General features: G+C 36.0%; 1 protein-coding gene across 1 annotated transcript; it reads left to right on the top strand.

The window, feature by feature from the left end:
* The first annotated feature begins 2,170 nt into the window (after positions 1-2,170).
* On the top strand, positions 2,171-4,093 carry LOC149180583 (bidirectional sugar transporter SWEET3b-like). The gene is made up of 6 exons (XM_089418199.1): positions 2,171-2,323; positions 2,432-2,468; positions 2,604-2,826; positions 3,017-3,178; positions 3,454-3,573; positions 3,684-4,093. Exons 1-6 carry the CDS (start codon positions 2,284-2,286, stop codon positions 3,879-3,881), a joined length of 780 nt encoding a protein of 259 aa, XP_089274325.1. The 5' UTR covers positions 2,171-2,283; the 3' UTR covers positions 3,882-4,093.
* The last annotated feature ends 18,371 nt before the right edge of the window (positions 4,094-22,464 follow it).

Genomic DNA, 22,464 nt, shown 5'->3' with positions numbered 1-22,464 from the left:
TTTTTTTGAGTCCTTGAAGTTTTCAAGAATGTTAAGTTAGGGTTTTTTAGACCATTTTGTACCCTCCTCATTACATAGGCCCTCTTTAGTATTCTAAGTAAGAATGTCATAACTATTGGGATTTTATACACCAATAGAGTATTGTTGAGCACTTGACTTTTTCCAATGTATTTCTTAGAAGAGTCCTCTCAAATCCCTCTAGACCAGTCTCCATATGGGGCTTAGGAGGAGGAAGGAGTGAGTTGACTAGGAAGTCTCTGAAAAGATACCCCTACTCTTGGGATTTATGGCACATAAAGAGGATATGCTTATAGTCAATAGTCGAGGGCCAATTTGAATCTCTAAGACTTCAATAGTGGAAGTCCAAAAAGGGCTTGGAGACATTCAAATTGACACAAATGTGTGAATAAGAGGTATATAGAGCGTGCCTAACTACTCTTAAGATCTCGATAAAGGATCCCAAGGTATTGTGAGTCCCTTCCAAGATTTCGATCGTGGGGCATTGAATATAAACCATCCATACAAGAGCCGTTGTGAAGCCCTCCTTCTTGAGAGTAAATTTCATCATCGAGATGTGGAGGTTGAGTCTGGTGCAGTTGAAGAAGTATGGTCACTTTTCAAAAACACACTCTTGGTCCTTTGTAAAAAATCCTTTGAAGCTTAGTTTTAGACCAACATGTCTGTTTTTCTTCTAGTATGTTTTTATTCACCAAATCAATGCTCGTCGAGATGCCCATGAATATTCCGATGATCACATGATTTGCACATATTGTATGTATTAGCTTACTTTTGTGGAAGCTATTTTGGATTTGGGAGTTGTGGTTGCCTTGGAATGCATTTGCCAATGCATCGTGGGAGTTCCTTCTAAGGATTAGATTGTTTGAATTCCTTCATATTGCTTTTTTATGCTCTAAGATTCCCTACCCCTCTTAATAAACTACAGTGGTTGGTTTGAAACACGTAGACTTAAATCTACTAATGTAATTTATTCAAAAATTAATTTCAAATATCCAAAAAAAATCTTCACATATAACTTCAAATACTAAATACAATCATGCATGGTTTCAATCACCACATTACTGAAGCAAAAAGCAAGAAACTACCCTCCCCTGATAAACCACCATAACTTAACCTCAATCAAAACCTTAAAGAGCTATCTATAATTCAAATCTTATGCCACCAACTTAATAATTTATTACAAAATTATTATTAAAATGTTAGAAAAAATATATTTTTGATTTATTGAGAGGAACTTGAATAATGGTTGCACATTTAATTTTTTTTAAGTTAAGAAATGAATAAAGTTTTGTTAAACTTCTTAGGGATGAGAAAACACATTGTGGATTATAATATTATTTCAGATATGGAATTTTACTAAACTAAATTGATTGAGAAAATCAAATTGGATGCCATTAAAATTGATTTTTTTAAGGAAGTGGGTTGGCTCAAATTTCGAAATACCAAAGTTTTTTTGACGATCATTTCGGTTCACCACGTATTAAGTAAATGGTTGGTTTCATACCCTTTCACGTATAGGTATTAGCTGCCTCTCTCTCTTCCCATTACCATTAGTCTACACCAACACATTTGAACTTTGATGTGACTTGGTTTTACTGTTAAAAATATTAAATATAATTGGAGCCGGTACAAGATGTAATTTGATTGTACACTTCAATATATAAATATTATAATTGGAGCAGTACCATAATGGAATTGTTGTAGATTTCTTGCCGAACATGATTTGAATAGAGAAAAAAATATCTTTATCTTTCTTCTACGCGTAAACATGATCATACCCAGCAGTTGAAACCTTCATCTTTCTTCTACGCGTAAACATGATCATACCTGGACGTCTCAGCAGTTGAAACCTTCCCCAAAAGGTTTGGATGGAGTAAAATAATCCTCTTTCACTCACCAATCAAATAGGTATACAGCTGAATTTTTGAGAAAAAATGATCGAGAAAATTTATTTTCTTGAGTGCCATTTGGATGACAGTTGGCGCTGAGTTGGATTCTAGCTGGAGTGGATTCTTGCACACGTGATCTCCATCAAGAAAAATATCTTGGAATTTGCAGACCATCTCTCCAACAGCAACTTCATTTTCCTTCATCTTCCATTTGCTATAAAATGAGAGGGCTCCTTTTCTGGATTCATTCAACCCAAAATTTCAGGACCTCCTGGATGAGCCAATCTGTAAAGTTTCATTTTGTCTGCCAAGCCAGGAGGTCCAGAAAATTTACTTTACTTTTCTCTTAGTCAATTCCATTGGGAGGAAGAACAGGATGGAGAAGGATCATATAAGGCTGGCTGTTGGACTCCTTGGTATTTGTTTCACCCTGCTCTGTGTTTCCTTAGTAATAAAGCAAACAGAAAGCCATGTTTGTTTTCACTGAATAAATATGAACATCTCAAAATATATGTATGTTGCAGGAAACGCTACCTCTCTACTTCTGTATGGAACACCTGTGTAAGTGATTATATATTGATTATCTTGCCTACAGGTTACTTCAATTAGCATTACGATATTATTTTCAGCCATATATATATTTTCAGCCATCAATGGCTTTCTGAAATGCTGGAATTATTTATTTCATCCATGCAGACTTACATTCATTAAAGTGATAAAAGAGAAGTCAGTGGGGCAGTACTCGTGCACCCCATACATAATTGCTCTCTTCAACTGTTTAACCTATACGTGGTATGGATTCCCTGTTGTTAGTAATGGTTGGGAGAACTTCCTGGTCTCCACTGTTAACGGCGTCGGAATTGTTCCAGAGTGTTTCGCCATTTGCACTTACATTGTTTATGCTGTACCCAAGTTGAAGGTATATTTTAGAAGAGAGTTTTTTATTTGCTACTACTCAGATTTTGTAACATTTTTTTAGTTATATTCCAATCAGAGTGAATTTCTCTTTTGATTATTTTTTATATTCTTTAACATTACATATCACCAACTTACCTCAACCTCTTGTGCAAGTCTCATTCATTTAAAATAGTGTTTATTCATGATTTCAGCAAAAGGTGGCAAGCATGGTTGTGTGTGTCCTGGTGTTGTTCGGTGTAATGGCAGCAATATCTTTCTTTGCTCTTCATGACCATAAGAGTCGCAAGTTCATGGTAGGAATCGTGGGAATACTGTCCTCTGTTGCTTTGTATGGTGCTCCATTTGTTGCTATGGTGAGTAAGTAATATATTAATGTTGTTGAACATATTTTGTATAATACATTTCATTAAATGCATTGTTATAGATTGCAGATTTTGAATATCTTTATGTCGATGGCAGATTCTTGAATATTTTTATTTTTAATTTGGATTGCAGATTCTGAATATCTTTATGTCTATGGCAGATTCTTGGATATCTTTATGTGAATTGCAGATTCTTCACTAAATTAAAAACTTGAAGCAAATAAAACACGTGAATTTAATTAAATAACTATAATGATTCCATGCAGAAAGTGGTGATCCAGACAAAAAGTGTGGAGTTCATGCCTTTCTACTTGTCATTTTTTGCTTTTATCAACTGCAGTGTGTGGATGACCTATGCTGCTCTGGGCCAAGATATCGTCCTTGCGGTAATAAGTTAATAACCAATTTGTATTGTATTATCCTGCAACGTCAGCTACTATTGTATTATCTCTTTCAAAATCAAATCTTATATTTCATGTGGTGGCTGTGATTGTAGACTCCAAATGTGATCGGTTTTCCCTTGGCATTGGCTCAGCTAATAGTGTACTGCATATATAGAAAGAAAACAAGTATACAGAACAAGAATAATCTGGATCCAGAGGAAGGAGTGGAAATCGATGGGGGACAACCAAAAAGTGGAGGGGGGGCAGTAGACATTAAAGCCACAGAAATCAAGACCATCCTGATCAGCTGATAAATTTTAGTTAGCAGAATTCAGCAACTGTGCTATTTTTCAAACAAGTTTTGAAAAAAACACTGTTGGGAACTTATGTTTCTCATTTATTTCGCACTGAAGTAATTGCAAGACAAAATATCATTTAAAAACTAATTCACGTAAAATGAACTTTTAGGAGGTATAATTGCCAAATTCCATACCTCACAACTTATCGAATGTTGAATATGATATAATTTTAGGGTTGGATTATCTCAAAGACAGGGGTTTACACACTTGAACTTTTTGAATGGAATATAATCACAAGGTTTGAATAATATTAGATATGGTGGGTGGGAAACTATGTTGAACTATGTTAGAGATGGTGGGTTAGAGACGGGTCGAAAACGACGTTTAACTATGATGAAGATTGAAGTTTAGAAATAAAGTGATGGAGATTGGTAGGTTGGAAATAAAGTAAAATTTTATATTTAATTAGTATAAGTTATTTTTTAAAAATAAATAAATGAAATTGTAATTTCGGGAATTATGAAGCTATATTATGGTCATGTTCAAGAATGATATTTGAATAGGGCAATGATATTTGAATAGGGCAGGAGTGACTATTTAGGAGTGTATTTTTCAGATCACCATTTATTCAATAAGCTTTGAACAAATAAATAATTTTTTAAATTATTAATAAATAAAATTAAAATAAATAATTACTTAAATTTTTAATAAATAAAATTAGAATTATATTTACAATATTAAGAAATAATTAATTATAAAATTTTAAATAAAATAAAATATAATTATTTGAAAGAAAATAAAAAACAAAAACAAACACTAACTTCTAAACTAAAACTAAAAATAGAAATAAAAATCAAATAAAATAAAATTCCAAAGCAATGTTGTGCATTACTCATTATAAAATATTTTGTACATTACATGGCATACCTATAGTAATTATGAATAAGAACTTTAAATAGATTATAATATTTATGAAGGAAAACCAAAATATTTTTTTTTGTGAAGTTGTTTGAGTTAGGTTTGACTTGTGGCTTGAGAAACCACAACTTAGGGGTATCTAAGCTGTCAAAATAACCCAAGATGGCACAGAGCCTAGTCCACAACTTCGTGTAACCTTCACACCAAGCATAGTACACCCCATATTTTTAAATATAATATGTATTTTTAAACTTCTAAAATAAAAATCAATTATATAAAGTAGTTTTAAAATAAAATAAAATAAATTGTAAATAATTTTAAATATAATAAATATTTATTATAAATGTATACAATTTAATTCATGAAAAATTTCAATTAATTTTGATAGATAACAAGATAAATAATTGGTTGGATTGTGTTTGTTGCCTTTAAGCGGTGCTCCTCCTAACACCTTTGGAACCACTTGACTATGTAAGGACCCATCTAGGGTCCTTTCAACATTTTTCCACATAATTTCATAGCATAAAAAATAACACATTTCAACATAATAACTTTCTTTCATTTTTTTTACAATAACATATAAAAAATATATAACATAATTGATTTACAATAATTTACATAATTCAAATAACAATAAGAAGAGTGCATGGTACGATGGTTCTGTGAGTGAATATGCCACCCTACAAACTAGGTAGTTTATTTAACTTCCTAGCCCAAGGAACCTCCACAAGTTTCCTAGCCCTCTGATCCCAAGTCCAACCATAGTTGCAATGTGTCTAAACTATTCTAACACCCTCCCAACTACAAACTCCACCATCCAAGTCGAAGTTCTCCCTCTTCTAGTTTCCTCCCTTCTTTTCTCCCTTCTCTTCAGTCCCCTCTTCCCCTTCCTTGTGCATGACCCAAAATCAAAACGAAAAAAGATAATCCCCCTTAACCTCCCCATTTCCTACGCACTTATGCCTCCCCTCAAAATAAATTCCACTCACCCTAATAATTATCACCCACTTCATTTATTTTATAACCCTCCCCCCATGCCTCTCCTCTAGCCCCTCCCTGTCACACGGAATCAGTCAAGGGTGCGGACACAACTGACCTTCCTAGAAGTCTAAGACATTCTAATGACAAACAAAACAAAATGGAGCTATCCTTCTCTAAACATACATTATGATATGAGAAATCAAGGTGTTTCGTTCTTACCTTTATCCAAACGCTGTTGTAGAAGTCCAAGCTTTGTTGATCTGGACGAGCTCCTCCTTTTCTCCAAAACCTGCAATCACCAACAGTCAAACAATTAAATAGCACCTGATTATAACATAAAACAAAGCATATTCAACATATAGACCAAGGAGTACATGAAATAACCCATAAACAACAAGTTATTGAGAAGAATGGACCAATTTGCATTAAAGGTAATCAAAAGGAACCATTACAACCTGAGCCTTGGTGTTGTGCAAGCTCCTTCCAGGGTCCACAAGAGTCTTCCTCTACTTTGACAAAGCTCACCCACTTCCAAATAGAACAAGTAAAGATGACAATCTCTCCTCACAAGCTTCTAAATGGGAGTCCTAATTCCTGCAGCATTTACCCTTAGAAATCTATAGCTTTCAACCTCCCCTCCTTCTGGTCCAAGGTCTTTATTTATAGTGCTGTAAAGAGGTTATTCAGGTCCACCATCAATGGGATAATCCCCCTCTTTGGGTGGGATAGCTCCCTTATTGATGGGATAAGTTCCTCCTTAATAGAGATACATGAACCAACTGGAGGCGCATCCATTTTATCAAACCGACCTCTAGAAAGTTCTAGAAGTAACCACAAGTAGCTTTTTTAAGATGAAACTTGCGCATTTTGCCTTTTACAGAAGGACGCACCTGTCCTTTGACATACAGAGCGTCCAAAGACGCAGACTTTGTGAACATTGTGAGCGTCCCCGCAGGTAAGGCTTGAGAGAACCTGCGACCCCAGAGATAAACATATTTTTTACAAGACTTTCTCTCTTCTTTGAGTTTGAGATGGATAGCAGAGGCATAAGGCTTGCCTAAGAGGGTAGTATGACTGTTGATTTGAGCCATATTAACTGTTAAGTAGTCATGGTGACATTTTTTAGTGTAACAGATTGCCCCCTAAAGTGCGAAGCCTGGAATAGATTAGGGTTTGTAATTCTAGGAAGGGTGAAGTGCTTTATCATTTCAAGGATTGTCTTGTGGATGACCTGGTTGGAACCTGCAATTTTCAACACAGAATACATGTATAAGATTATATCATCCCTGAGGTAGGCATTCCCATACTCAGATTCAAAACTTTAACTAATGGACTAACTATTCTGATACAGGAATGATCATGCAATACATCATTTTTATAGACTTTTGTAGACACAGTATGGACGCAGCCATCTGTTTATGATTAGTCTACATAGATAATGAATACAAAACTCCTCGCAGCCTGGATGGTAGAAACTAGATCCAGGGTCTTTACTTCTATCTCCCGAATTGGTACGATTCTAGCCATGTGATTAAATGATTTGATGTCGAACATGGTAGAAACCACTTGATTACCAGTCGATGATGTAAACTGTTAACAAGCGTGAGAGAGACCACCAGTGATGTCAATGGTTCTCAAAGTACCAAGCACAACCCGTGAAATGTGAATAGATGTTTTGATGTCGAACACTTCACGGAATCCTTTGATCGAAAGTCAATGATGTAAACTGACGTCAAAGGCGAGAAACCTGCCATTGATGCATGCAGACTTCAAGGTACTGTCGATTCCTAAGTCATCTTTCTAGATAATGTGCCGATGTCGATAGAAAGCGACCCGTTGCAGGCGAGCCCACAACACGAAATCATTGTTCAAGTTGAAGAAATGTTGCTGTGAGGACTGACTCAGGGATGGTCAAATGGATGACAAGTATTTTGCAGATGAAAGTTTTGCTCGCAGACCTCTTGAACACATAACGACACGACAGATGGCTTGGTGACGAATAACTCAAAGTGAATCACGAAACCCGGCTAAAGACTTTCAAAGTGGTTTGGTCAACTGTGAGGTAAAAGATTTTCCAACCCAGGTGAATGAAAAGTGTCGTGTTCAAGAGTGGTAATAAAGTTTCTTTTGAGACAAAAGGTGACAAATAGGTTCATTCTTCTCTCTTTTCCCCCACCATTTCTGGCAAGTACCTCTTTATTTTTAACAAGCTTGAGGAGGATAACATATGCTTGATTGTAAGCTCATCCTTCGGACGAGTCCAACCTAGTTTAAATTCGAACCCTAGGAAGGAGTGGTTCGTTCCTGTTTGTAATTGAACAGGTCCTCTACTGTAAAAGTTTAACGAGCCCAGTATAGGAGAAACTCGGCGTTTTTCAATTTTAGAGAGTCTGAAAAAAAAAAACTAAAGGAGACTCCACGTTGAACTTTTTCGTACATTTGTGTCCCTCAAGCCCGAAAAAGTATAAAATAATACCTGGGGGAACCGCTTGATCTTGCGACCAAGGAGTACTTTCATAATAGTGTCGGTGACCTGAAAAGTAAAAAGCGATCAAGGACACGTCGTTTTATTTCCTTATCGAGTTTGAAACGACAAAAACCCGGCAATCTTTTCCTGATTTTGCGGTCAGAAAAGAGCTAAAAGGGGACTGTCTTTTAACTCCGTTTTAACGAGTGTAAAAGAAACGCTCGGCGATCTTTTCATATTTTAGGAGTCAGAAAAGGGCTTAAAAGATGACTCTGAGGTTTCACTTTTTCGTAAGTTTTAACGAGTTCGAAAAAGGGATAAAAATGTACTCATATGGCCGACTTTCAATTTAATTTACGAGCGGGAAAAGACGGAAAGAACTCGGCATTTTCATTTGTTTTACGAGAATGAAAAATAACAAAATAATCTCGAGATTTTCATGAGTTTAACGAGTCTTGAAAATAACTGAAATTGACTCGAGATAGGTTTCATTTTTACAAAAGCTTGAAACAGATAAAAACTATGCTTCAAAGTATTTTCATTTTTACACAAGCTTGAAACAGAGATAAAACTGTGCTTGATGCCCCCTAAGCATAACTGCTAGAGTGCATGCCCCCTGCTTCATTTCATTCAACCAGTCGGATGAAATGAAGGTTCATAAACGAGATCGTTTGAAAGACCCGACCTAAACTATAAGAAAATTATGCAAAACTAACTAACCTAAATATTCAACTTAACATTTATGAGGTCTAGTCAAACTCTCGACTCAAGTAGAGGAGGATTTGTTTCATTTTTTAACGAGCTTGACACAGGAAAAGAACTGTGCTCGGATTCGGTTTCATGTTGACGCAATCTTGAAACGAAAAACTATGCTTGTTATAAGTTCACATGCCCCCAGCATAATGATGCAAATCAAGGTACATGCCCCCCAAGCTTCATTGCATTCAATAAGGTGGATGGAATGAAGCTTTACTTTCAAGACCTTGGAAAGACTTGTGGGAGTTGTTTCATTTTTTAAACGAGCTTGACACAAGATAAGGAACTATGCTCAAAACTACTCTCGACAATCTACCTAACGAAAAATCTACTCTAAAAACCTTGATTCATTTTTTAACGAATTTGACACAAGACAAGGAACTATGCTCATAAATCCTTGATTCATTTTTTAATGAGTTTGACACAAGACAAGGAACTATGCTCATGACTACTCTCTACAATCTACCTACTTAACCTACCCTTGTTTCATTTTTTAACGAGCTTGACACAAGACAAGGAACTATGCTTAAGAAGTTCGCATGCCCCCAGTATAATGATGCAAAGCGAGGTACATGCCCCCCAGGCTTCATTGCATTCAACCAGCTGGATGAAATGAAGGTTTACTTTCAATATTTAACTTGAAAAGGGAGTTGTTTCATTTTTAAGGAGGTTGACACAAGAAAAGAACTATCCTCATACCTTATTCATTTTTTAACGAGGTTGACTCAGTAACAGGAACTATCCTCATACCTGATTCATTTTTAAACGAGGTTGACTTAGTAACAGGAATTATCCTCAAAACCCTATTTTCTAAAATCTATCTACATATCCTAAAATCTAGCTGATTCATTTTTTAATGAGGTTGACTCAGTAAAAGAACTATCCTCATACTAACCTGTTTCATTTTTTAACGAGGTTGATACAGGAAAAAACTATCCTCGTACTAGCCTGATTCTTTTTTTTTTAATGAGGTTGATACAGGAAAAAACTATCCTCGTACACACTGATTCATTTTTTAACGAGGTTGACACAGTAAAATGAACTTTCCTCGTTACTCCTTGTTTCATTTTTTAACGAGGTTGAGACAAGAAAAAACTATCCTCGTACCTGATCATGGCTTCCAACTGGAAGAAAGACATGTCAATGGACACACCTTGATCATGGCTTCCAAGAGGTCTTCATCAGAAGGAAGAATACTTCTCGGAAAGGAACACATGTCAAGAGACTCAAAAGGGATAAGAACATCGTGTTCAAGTAATCCCGTAGAGTTTTCCATGTCAATTACCGGATCTAAATCAACAGTGAGAGGCTCACTTACATCGGTAACTGAAAACATGGGACCGGTTGCCACATAATTAACCCGTGGCAGGGTAGATACCACTTTAGAATCATGAACATTTAGGGGTGTCATATTATTGGTAGTCGAAACAAGACTAGGGAATGAAAGCTGGTCTATAGTCACAATACTGCCATTGTGAGGGAAAGACATCACGCGAAAGAGTGTCGATATGACAGCTTTCATTGCATAAACATAGTCTCGCCCAAGGAGTAAATTGAAATCCAAGGGACCTCGAACTACCATAAGATCAATACAGACAGTTTTACCTTCCAAGGTAATAGAAAACTTAGGAAGGATCCCTAAAGGTTCACTAATGGTTCGATTAAAAGCTTTCAGATTCTGCGTAATAGGCGCAAGCTGAGGGGAACCCAAAGCTTTCCAAACAGTTGAGGATAAAATACTAACAGAAGCACCTTCATCTACCTGAGTACGATGTATGTCCCTACCACCAGCTTTGACAATGATTTGGAAAGGGATGGAGGAAGGAAGACGAGGTTCTGTCAGTCTATTCCAATCAAAGGAAAAGACCTCAGTGCTGGGAGGGGGTTCTGTAGAAACAGGTGAAATGCCCCCCAGCATAGAAGAATCTGAAGTAACAAGAAGAACCTGAGCGGTATAAAGTTCACTCTCTAAATGGAAAGTGGGATCGACCGAATGTGAAATTGAATCGACCACTTGATCAACTAAAGGATCATCAACCTGAGTGACATGAGTTTCACTCTCCAATGGGAGAGTGTGATTGAGTATACTTGAATTTAAATCAATCACTCCGTCAGATGACGGCAGGTTGGGAGAAAGTTTACGGTAACCAGTTGGAAATTCTTGCTGCGGAACAGTGAGGTTTTCCAACAATGTTGAGGCTTCATCCATGTGAGGGAAAATGTGAGTTTGATGACTCCCTTTGCATAACTTACAAGGAAACCTAACTTTACCCTTTTTCCCAGGAACCTGACTATCACTGGTTGATGGATCAACGGAAAGTTGATGAGATTTTTCTGACCATACTTCCAAGACCTTTGGAATACTAGGACAATTAACAAGGAAGTGGTCACCCTTACAAAGCCTGCAAGGGTATTTGGGTTTACGATGCATGTCGGAATTTTCCTCAACACAACTAACACTTACAGCCATGGTTGGTTGGTTGACTTCTTTCTTATCTTGCTTCTTCTTCTTCTTCTTCTTCTTCTTCTTCCCTTTCTTCTTCTTCTTAGCCTCCTGGTTACTAGCATCAAGGCTTTTACCAGGCGAAGAGGAAGAAATGGAGGAAGAAAAATTAGGCGAAGAAGGTAAAGGGTCAACTGAAGGTTGGTGATGTTGAGATGGTGAACTCTGTTGAGGTGAAGCATCTGGTTGAGGTGGAACAATTGGAGTACTTTGGGCCAACGAAGTTGAAAACAACCATATCGGTAATCCTATTGTAAATCCAGGTAATGACAAAGTAGCCATATAAGGAGGACCAACATTTCCAAAGTAAGGAAAAGTACTAGGATTCTCATTAGGAGGGGTTCCTAGGTTGATAAATTCCGGAACATTTGCCATTATATTCAACTTCAGTGAATTTTATTAACAATTTTAAACTAAAATTAACAATTCACAATTTACACCTATGGTCTCTAAAAGTAAAAACAAACAAATTAACACGCGCTATCAAATCTAGGAGTCAAACCACACACAAACAATATTCTTCCGGACCAAAAACGCTAGTTGGTGATGAAGCCCAACCTCGCTGGATTCAGTACAGAAATGGCGGGTGGAACAGTTACGCCGACAACCTGCTTAATGAATAGACTGGACCAAGTTCCTCCACTTTAACCGTCTCGAGTGAAGTGAACCCCCCAGAAAATCCAAGTGAGTATAGCCGACGTCTGCTCCAGGTACAGTGGGACCTTCCCTCCACCGTCACCTTGGGTAGAATCCTAAAGATTATGGTCACTAAGGTTACCAACGGCCACAAGTACACCTGGGGGAACAGTCTAAACTCCGACAGCACACAAGGGCAGAGTAGCAAGCTCAATCCCCTTACCGGCTCCTTGACAGTAATCCAAGGTTTACCGATAAGTGACCCCTGGCTCCTCGACAATGGTTAATCCGAGGTTTACCGTTTGTAATACGTACTGTCTGGCGTCGTTCCCAACGAGGGGGGAATGATCCCCTCACTGGTTCGGACACGAGCTCGTGCTTCTCCTTTAAGAGGAGCTTTCCCAGAGTGTAAATGTAACAATTGGATTTGATTCTATCACAAGATCGACTACTTGTTTGGTTTTACTGTCTTGGAGAGTTAAGTACTCACCTACTCCAAGACACTAGCCTAAGCTATGTTGGTGCTTCAGAGCCCTAGAAATGTAAAAATTACTAGATGAATTTTAATTAAGCGCTGTGTTATTAAGGCTGTTATTACTCAAATGGATAAATGGAGATGAAACCAATGGTGTTATGACCCGACTCAACTGAATGCAATCGAATATGATAATGTAATCGTTTCAATTAGATGAATCCTAACTAAAGTAAGGAGAGAGTTTCCATTCACTTCCAACAATGCAAAAAATTGATCACTAAGAGAAAATATAACAAATTCTCTAATGCATTAATTTCATCAAGAAGAACTAATGCAAATCAATTCCAAACCATTTTTTTATTTTATTTCTGTGTAAATTCAAATCAAAGAAAGCTGATCTAAATCTACAATTGATTTTTTCAGAATGTAAACTATGCAATTGTAATCTATGCACAATTCACTTGAAAAGTATGCAAATGTAATCTATGCACATTTTTCATTAATATTCTGAAAATGAGAATTCTAATTATGCAAATGTGATCTATGCAAGGGAATTCTCAAACACAAGATGATTCTAATGTAATCTAAGAACCAATCAAGTGCAAGTTGAGAAAATTGGGTGAGAGTTCCAAAGATCAAAACATAAAAACACTCAAAGGCGATTAACACTCATACACAATTTAGCCCCCCCCGGCGAATGAGGGGGAATTTTTTTTTGCAAAAACAGAAGCAAAAAGATGCAAAATTGTGAAAGGACTGAGAGAAACCTCCAAGTAATGACCAAAGGAAATCAAATCAAGAATTTCTCAAAAAAGAGATTCAAAACACCCAATTGATGAAAGCTTAAAGCAGGAATGCCAAGGAAACAAGCCTAGGTGAAGATTTATGGCAGGTAACCAGTGGATCTGGGCAGTAAAAACTAAGAAAAAACAAAATCTAAGAGCAAAAAATGCAAAAAATGGAATTTTCTCAAATTTTGGCAGGGGACGCAGGCAACCCGTTAGCACAGGTGCGGGCCCGCTCTGTGCACACAGCAAAAGTGCGTCCAGGGACGCACTGTGCAGCACTCAGAGGGTGCGTCCTTCTGAAAAACTCAAGAAAAACCAAAATAAAACTAATCCTAAGCTAACCCACCCAGAGACAGAATCACAGAGCCAAAACCAGAAAAATAAACCAATTTTCTCAGAGCAAAGTTCATTCAAAGGAAAAGACTTTTCTCATTAATGGAAACTATCCCCAGCGGAGTCGCCAATTTGTCACACGGAATCAGTCAAGGGTGCGGACACAACTGACCTTCCTAGAAGTCTAAGACATTCTAATGACAAACAAAACAAAATGGAGCTATCCTTCTCTAAACATACATTATGATATGAGAAATCAAGGTGTTTCGTTCTTACCTTTATCCAAACGCTGTTGTAGAAGTCCAAGCTTTGTTGATCTGGACGAGCTCCTCCTTTTCTCCAAAACCTGCAATCACCAACAGTCAAACAATTAAATAGCACCTGATTATAACATAAAACAAAGCATATTCAACATAAAGACCAAGGAGTACATGAAATAACCCATAAACAACAAGTTATTGAGAAGAATGGACCAATTTGCATTAAAGGTAATCAAAAGGAACCATTACAACCTGAGCCTTGGTGTTGTGCAAGCTCCTTCCAGGGTCCACAAGAGTCTTCCTCTACTTTGACAAAGCTCACCCACTTCCAAATAGAACAAGTAAAGATGACAATCTCTCCTCACAAGCTTCTAAATGGGAGTCCTAATTCCTGCAGCATTTACCCTTAGAAATCTATAGCTTTCAACCTCCCCTCCTTCTGGTCCAAGGTCTTTATTTATAGTGCTGTAAAGAGGTTATTCAGGTCCACCATCAATGGGATAATCCCCCTCTTTGGGTGGGATAGCTCCCTTATTGATGGGATAAGTTCCTCCTTAATGGAGATACATGAACCAACTGGAGGCGCATCCATTTTATCAAACCGACCTCTAGAAAGTTCTAGAAGTAACCACAAGTAACTTTTTTAAGATGAAACTTGCGCATTTTGCCTTTTACAGAAGGAAGCACCTGTCCTTTGACATACAGAGCGTCCAAAGACGCAGACTTTGTGAACATTGTGAGCGTCCCCGCAGGTAAGGCTTGAGAGAACCTGCGACCCCAGAGATAAACATATTTTTTACAAGACTTTCTCTCTTCTTTGAGTTTGAGATGGATAGCAGAGGCATAAGGCTTGCCTAAGAGGGTAGTATGACTGTTGATTTGAGCCATATTAACTGCTAAGTAGTCATGGTGACATTTTTTAGTGTAACACTCCCACTATCCCTTATCCTTGAATTAATTTGAGGAACAACCTTCTCATGCCTGAGAAATAATAATAATAATAATAAATCATGTCATTCAATCTTATGTATTCATAAGTATCCAATCAATTAAATATTAAATAATAATGTTAAATATAATTTATTAATTATAAGTCAACATTAAGGGTTAAGTAATCACTAATCAAACTTAAGGCTGACCATAAGCTATCATAGCTTATTCACTAATCAAGCTTAACCATTAATTAATTATCTAGCATAATAAGCTACAAGATGCTAGTCTATTTGTGTGAGGTGTGGGTATGTAGCTAGCATATGCATACCTCATAAATATACTAATAATACTTATTGAAATCAAGCACAGATAAAAATGATTTAGATGGTAGGTTATTAACACATGTAAGATAACAGGGTAGGGGCATTACATACACCCCTTCTTTAAGAAAAATTCATCTTGAAGTTAGAGTCAAGAGGATATAAGCACTAAGGAAACAGTATGCAAATAAGCCATGGAAAAGTAAGGAGAAAGATGTAGTAGTCAAATTAAGTAAGTCATGCGAGGATACCACTTCCAATTTAGAGTCTTCATCTAACCTATAACCTCATATCCCCCCTAACCTACTTTCACTCCCATCATATTCATCCTTTGTTGCAATATACTACATATGGCATCAACTATACATATCTAACCATTGATAGAACCAATATGGTAGAAGCATCAACTATATCAACCTAGCTTCCCCAACACGAAACTAGCAATTGGCATCACATGTCTAGGGGAGCATGTCCATCACTCACCTCCCACGAAACTAGGCTTCAAGATCACATGGTGGGAAATGCCTCCACCCTCCTCAAAGAACTAGGGTCAATAGTCTAACATGGACGACACTACAACACAAGTTGGATAATTTTCATCAAATAATCCAACTCTAAAATCATATCACCTAGAATCTCCATGTTACTCCATGTCATAATAGTGCATATCTAGTAGATACAAAATATAATAGAAAAATGTACATCATACCATTCCTCCTTGGATGTCTCGACATCCTCCAGTCACTAGCATGGAACTTGGCTATCACATAGTCCCTTCCAATTTATAGGTTAGTTCTCATCCAATCATATACAAAATGAAAAAAAATATATATATATACACAACGATCATAATCATCACATTATTAGGTTTGGTATCCACGTAACCTATGCTTTTTCAATTTATTTGGCATGCTAGAAGTAAACCATAAATATGATAAGTAATAACTAGATACATCATAACCACATAAGCCACACAATAGATAAATCATACATGAGATAATTCATGCATCAAATACTTTAATAATAAAAAGTGTAATCCATCAAGTTTTTTATAGTAGTAAGTTCATCTTTCCAACTAAAATGCATCAATATTACATAGTAGTCATAGACAAAACAACATGAAAATACAAATAGGGCCTCAATATAGGTAGCTATCTAAGTCAAAATGGGCATCATAAATGGTCAAAAAATGAGGGGTAGTCACAACGTGTAGTCTCTACATCCTCTCAAGTAGCAGACTTTGAGCTATACTTGTCCCATTGGACCTTAACAAGTGATGCATGAGTTATCAAACCATACAATCCAATATGCATAACGGTTCAACTATTATGGTTCCCACATCTGAGACTTGCAATTCCCTCCAATTGAGTTTGTGAGATTCATTAGAAGCATAATGTTGTAGAACATATACATGAAAAACTACATAGCATTCATAAACAAAGCAACACGAAAATAAAAGTCCGGCCTCAACATAGGTAGCTATCTAGGTTAAAATGGGCATCATAAATGGTTAAAAATTAAGGGGTAGTCATGGCATGTAGTCTTTTCATCCTCTTAGGTAGAAAATTTCAAGCTATACTTGTCCCACTAGGCCTTAACCTAACCCAAAAGGTGATGCCTAAGTAGTCAAACCCTATAGTCCAATATGTGTAATGGTTCAACCATTATGGTTCCCACATATGAGACTTGAAATTCCCTCCAATTGAGTTTGCGAGATTCAATAGAAGCATAATGTCGTAGAATAGATACATGAAAATAATCATGAGTTTTATGCAAGTGGGGTGGCAGTACAAGACGATCGAAAATTGGTCAAATTTTCTCTCTGATTCTAAAAGGACCTACAAATCAAGGTGAAAAATGCATCCCTTTCTCGAAACTAATGATTCTCTTGTTGGGTCATATACAAATAAAAACTTGGTGTCCCACTTCATGACTTCGATCAGTCTTATGTGCATCAACATGACTATTTTTTCTACATTGTGCTTCCTTTAACCTTTTTCAAATCTATCTTACTCATTATTCCATTTATTATACTAATTCTGACCCTACGAATACTCTATCCTCCAACCTTTCCTAACTCAAGGATGTCCTGCATGGCCTCCCATATAGTAGGTACCTTTCACACTAAGTTTGGCTATCCATAACATACATTCTAAGCATGTATTAAATAACTTGATTTACTCTTTTAGTATTTTGATCTATTTCTAGATGATATGTAGTGCTAAAGTTCGACTTAGTCCCCAACACTAACTGTAGACTTATCCAAAACATAGATGTAAAGTGACAGTCTCTATAAAAAAATGATCTTTATGGGTAACCCATGTATCTAGATAACTTTTCTTATAAACAATCGTGCCACATTGGTAACATTGTAAGTGTCTCTCACAAGATTCAAATGGGCACTTTTGGTCAACTTATCAACTATAACCAAGATGGTTTTGTGCCTCTATGATGTGAGTGACAAACCCACAATAAAATCCATAGAAATGACCTCCCATTTAGACATAGGGACGTCATGCTCTAATGTCACATGTAAGGACTCATCATGTGGTCTTCTAACCCTTTTCATAATTCCATAGCATTAAAAAAACATATTTCAACATAGTATTTTTCTTTTCTTTCTTTCCTTTGTTTTTAACAATAGCATATAAAAAATATGTAACTCATTTGATTTAAAATGTATTTTACATAATTTAAATGAAAACAAGAAGAGCATATAGTATGGTGGCTTGGTTTTGGTTCTCCTATTGGGACCATCTGACTGAATATGCCACCCTTCCAATTAGGTAGTCTATCTAACTTCCTACCCAAGGGAACCTCCGCAAGTCCCCTAGTTGTTTGAGCCCAAGTCCAATTGCAACCTTAGTGTGTCTGAGACCAATCCAACACCCTCCATACTACCAATTGCATCATCCGAGTCTAAGTTTTCCCTCTCTTGATTTCCTCCCTACTTTTGGATCCCTCTCTCCCCCTTCCTAGTGCATGACCAAAAATCCAAAAAAAAAATTCCAACTTAACCTCCCCACTTCCACTGCACTTATGCCTCCCCTAGAAATAAATGACACCCACCATAATAATTGTCACCTACTTTATTTATGCCATAGATCTCTCCCCATTCCTCTCCTCAAGCCCATCTCACTCTCCCTTATCTTCGAATTAATTGGAGGGAACAACCTTGTTAGAATGAACAAGGAATACATAGTAAAATAATAATAATAAAATATTAGTAAAATATCAATAATTAATCATGTTAGTAAACCTTATGGATTCACATGAATCCAATCAATTAAATATTAATTAATCACGTTTAAATATAATTTATTAATTATAAGTCAAGATTAAGGGTTAAGTAAGAACTAATACAGTTTAACTATTAAGAAAGTTTAAGGTTAACCATAAGCTTGAACATTAATCAAGCTTAGGGTTAATTGTGGCTTATTCACTAATCAAGCTTAATTAGTAATTATTTGTCTAACATAATAGGTTATATGATAATAGTGTATTCATGTGAGGTGTGAGTATGTAGCTAGCATAAGCATACCTCGTATGTATACTAATAAGACTTATCAGAATCAAGCACAAAGAACAATCATTTCACTGGTAGGTTATTAACACAATATAAGATAATAGGATCATGCAAGGGCATTGTAAACTAAATATACCACCCTGTCAACTAGGAATAACCTCAAGCAAAACTCTTCGTGATAGATCAAATCAGTTTTTGGATCAATATGTTTCGAACCCCTACTGAGGTTCATCATTGAGAAAAGAATGGAAAGTGAGATCAAAAGACCACATGGTTATAGTAGAGATGCAACGGTAAATTCCAAATGGCTATGAAATCAAATAATAATAAAATAAATTAGAACGTTATATAATATATTAAAATAAACCACAAAATTAAAAAAGAAACAAATAGAAAAAGTTTCCATTATTATTAATATTTCTAAATCAAATAATAGATAAATTAATTAGAAACAACCTGAAAGATATAAAAATTATAAAAAAAAAATCTAAGAAAAAACTACTTATGCAATTCAATATGATAAGAAACTATTATTTATTTGAATGAAAATTATTATATAAATAAGAAAATATAAAAGGAGAATTTTTTTATAATATAATAAATCATGTTAAAATAAATTAATTAAAAAAAAAGGAAATTCCTAGGAATATAGGGATGGAATCCATGAGCTACTGATCTTCCATCCATCATCCCTATTTAGCGTATTAGACATTTTCTCAATCTCGATGGCTTCCCTTAATTTACGGTGATGGAAATGATCAATCCTAGCAAGGACCTAGGAATCCTCTAAACATATGTGGTGTTTAGTATTTTTAGCATGTTCAACTAAATCAAAGGAACAAGTGTTACAGTGCCTTAGGTCAACCACATGCTCTTTAATCCTTTGATTTGTGGACTGACCTGTTTCACCAATGTAGGGGGTCCCACAGGAACAAGGAATCAAATAAACTCCCTTTGTGATTTTAGGTTCCATAGGGTCTTTGACCGATCTTAAGGAGCCACGCATGGGTTTTAAAGGTTCTAAAGGTGGAAGAAACCATGTACCTCCTAAGAATCCAAGCAATCTTATCAGAATTCCCTTGGATAAAGGGAAGTTGGACACTAGAGGTCACTTCACTAGACTCTTTCTTATTCCTAAGACCTCTGCTAGCTTTTAAAAAGGCTCTGATACCCTAGTATATTTTATAGCCATTCAATTCAAAAACATGAAGGAGATGGGTTTTCTCATTCACCATATGGATTTCATCAGAAACCCTCAAATCCCGAGTGGCCAATGTGTTGAGAACACCTAGCTTCTGGGTTGGAAAGTGATGGGAGTTTGCATGTAAATATTTCTTAGTGTGATTTTTCTTATGAAAGACCTAGTGAAAGAAAGAACCGTCATATTTTTTCGAGACTAGAACATCAAGGAAGGGAAAGCTACCGTCAACCTCAATTTCCATGATGAATTTGATGGATCTGGATTGATTATTGAGATGTTGAAAAAACAAATCCAATTTATCACGACCATGGGGCCATAAGATGAAGGTGTCATCAACAAACATTTTCCATCTCTTTGGCTGAAATTGAGCAAAAGCTAAAGCTTTATATTCAAAAGGTTCTATGAATAGGTTGGAAACAAAGGGAGAGAGGGGAGAACCCATAGCAACTGCGTAAGTATGTTAATAGAATTCACCTCTGAAGCTAAATAACGTGGAAGTAAGGCAAATCTCTACCAGCTTGGTTGTATCAGGGTCATTGATGTGATTGATTACCTCAACAACCTAATTAATAGGAATATTAGTGTAAAATAAAACAACATGAAAGCTAACCATAATATCACGAGGCTCAAATTTAACCTCTTTTAACTCACTCACAAAAGAGCAAGAGTCTTTAACAAAGGAATCAGTATGACCAACCAAAGGCTTAAGTTTTTAGGCTAAATATTTAGTTAGAAGATACGTAGGCCCACCTATCGTATTGACAATAGGTCTAAGGGGAGACCCTTCTTTGTGAATCTTAGGAAGCCCATAAATTCTCGGAGTGAGAGGGTTTCTCTCAATGAGCTTGTGGCTTATGGAGCTTATAGACTTATTAGATTTGATAGCCAAGGAAATAGCTTTTGAAACCTTTTTAAGGGGGATTTTATTGAGCTTTCTATAGCTCCCACAATTGCACAAGTGATTTATCATTTTTATTTTGTAGAGCTCTTTATCTAAGATTACAACAACCCCCCCTTTATCTGCTTTAAGAATAATATTATTGGGGTTAGTGTTCAAATCTTTGAGGGCTTCAAATTCAATTGTGAAAATGTTTCTCTTCAGAGGTTTATCTTTCCTAAGGACAATAGAGCAACCATGTTTGATGACATGTCTGAGGAATAACCTATTTAGCTTCCTATCCCATGGAAACTCCATAGGTTCCCTAGCCCTCTTAGCCTATTTTTTCACTGCAGCCATAGTGTATCTAAGTTCACAGTTCCAACACCTTCCTGATGTCCAACTCCAACATCCACTCCACTGCCCAAATTCATTTTAGCCTTTCTCATCCCTCCTTTCCAACACTTCCCCATCCTCGGCTGAAAAGTGCCTCACCATGCTCTACCCCTCACTCTTATCTCTCTAGGAATTCCCAAAGTCTCCTCCTCATTAATTCCAGCTAACTCTAATTAATAACTCTCAAGCCAACCCCACCTTATCTCTCCTAGGTACCCCATTACCCCCTGAATAATACCTTGGTGGGTCAAGTCATTCACACGCCCCTTATTAATGCAATATAAAATAATATAAAATTTTAAAGGTTCAGTCAAATTAATGGATTCATAACAATCCTAATTAATTCCAATAATAATATAATCATAATACAATATAAATCATTAATCAATTATTAATCAAGCTTACGTGTTAAACATGTAATTTAACACTAATCAATCTTAACCATTAATCAAGCTTAAGGTTAACAATAGTTTAATCATTAATCAGTCATCTAGAATAATAGGCCATAGAATACTAGTGTATTTGTACGAGGCGTGGGTATGTATCTAGCATACACATATCTCATACGTATACTAATAACACTAATAAGGATCTATCACATCAAGAAATCTCACAGGGGTAGGTTAACAAACTAGCGTAGCATAACAATGTAAGGGAGTGGAATTATAATTCCCGATATAGGAACATGCTTAAAGATAGAGATGAATATTGCAAATGGTATTTATAAAACATGATTTAACAAAATAGAATGAGAAATTACAAACTCATGGTGCACTATTTCCAACATAGTAAAAAGTAAAGCATGACATATCATTTGGCTAGATGAAATCAAATATATTATATTTGTAGAGAACTTTATATGATAATTCAATTTAACCCATAAGAATTAAAAGGAGACAACACTCTTGAAGTATTGTGTTTTTAACTCAAATTCAAATATTATAATTAGCTATGAGCTCCTCGGAGTTCTTTATGGAGCATTAAATATTCAAAAAATAATATTTGTGCAAAAAATGAAAATATTCATGAAAATAAATAACATTTGTGCAAATGGACTAGGATGGGGCTCCCATGCACCATATATGGAATGGAAAAGACCTAGAAGAAAGAATAAAATATAGCCAAAATTTTACCTTTAACACGCAAAAGAGAATTTGCAATGCAAAATTAAATGATTACTAACAGAGAGGAATTTTTTGGGAAAAATATATGTATTATATATCCA

The sequence above is a fragment of the Pinus tabuliformis genome, chromosome 3_2 (genome assembly GCF_031772625.1).
Source record: "Pinus tabuliformis cultivar Carrire ecotype Pingquan chromosome 3_2, CPIR1, whole genome shotgun sequence".
Classification (NCBI taxonomy): Eukaryota; Viridiplantae; Streptophyta; class Pinopsida; order Pinales; family Pinaceae; genus Pinus; species Pinus tabuliformis.
This window is presented reverse-complemented; position numbering and strand designations above follow the sequence as displayed.

Coding starts and splice junctions, on each gene's coding strand:
- LOC149180583 (XM_089418199.1), top strand. CDS start 2,284: ATGGAGAAGGATCATATAAGGCTGGCTGTTGGACTCCTTG. Junction 2,324..2,431: donor GCTGGCTGTTGGACTCCTTG/GTATTTGTTTCA, acceptor TGTATGTTGCAG/GAAACGCTACCTCTCTACTT. Junction 2,827..3,016: donor ATGCTGTACCCAAGTTGAAG/GTATATTTTAGA, acceptor TCATGATTTCAG/CAAAAGGTGGCAAGCATGGT.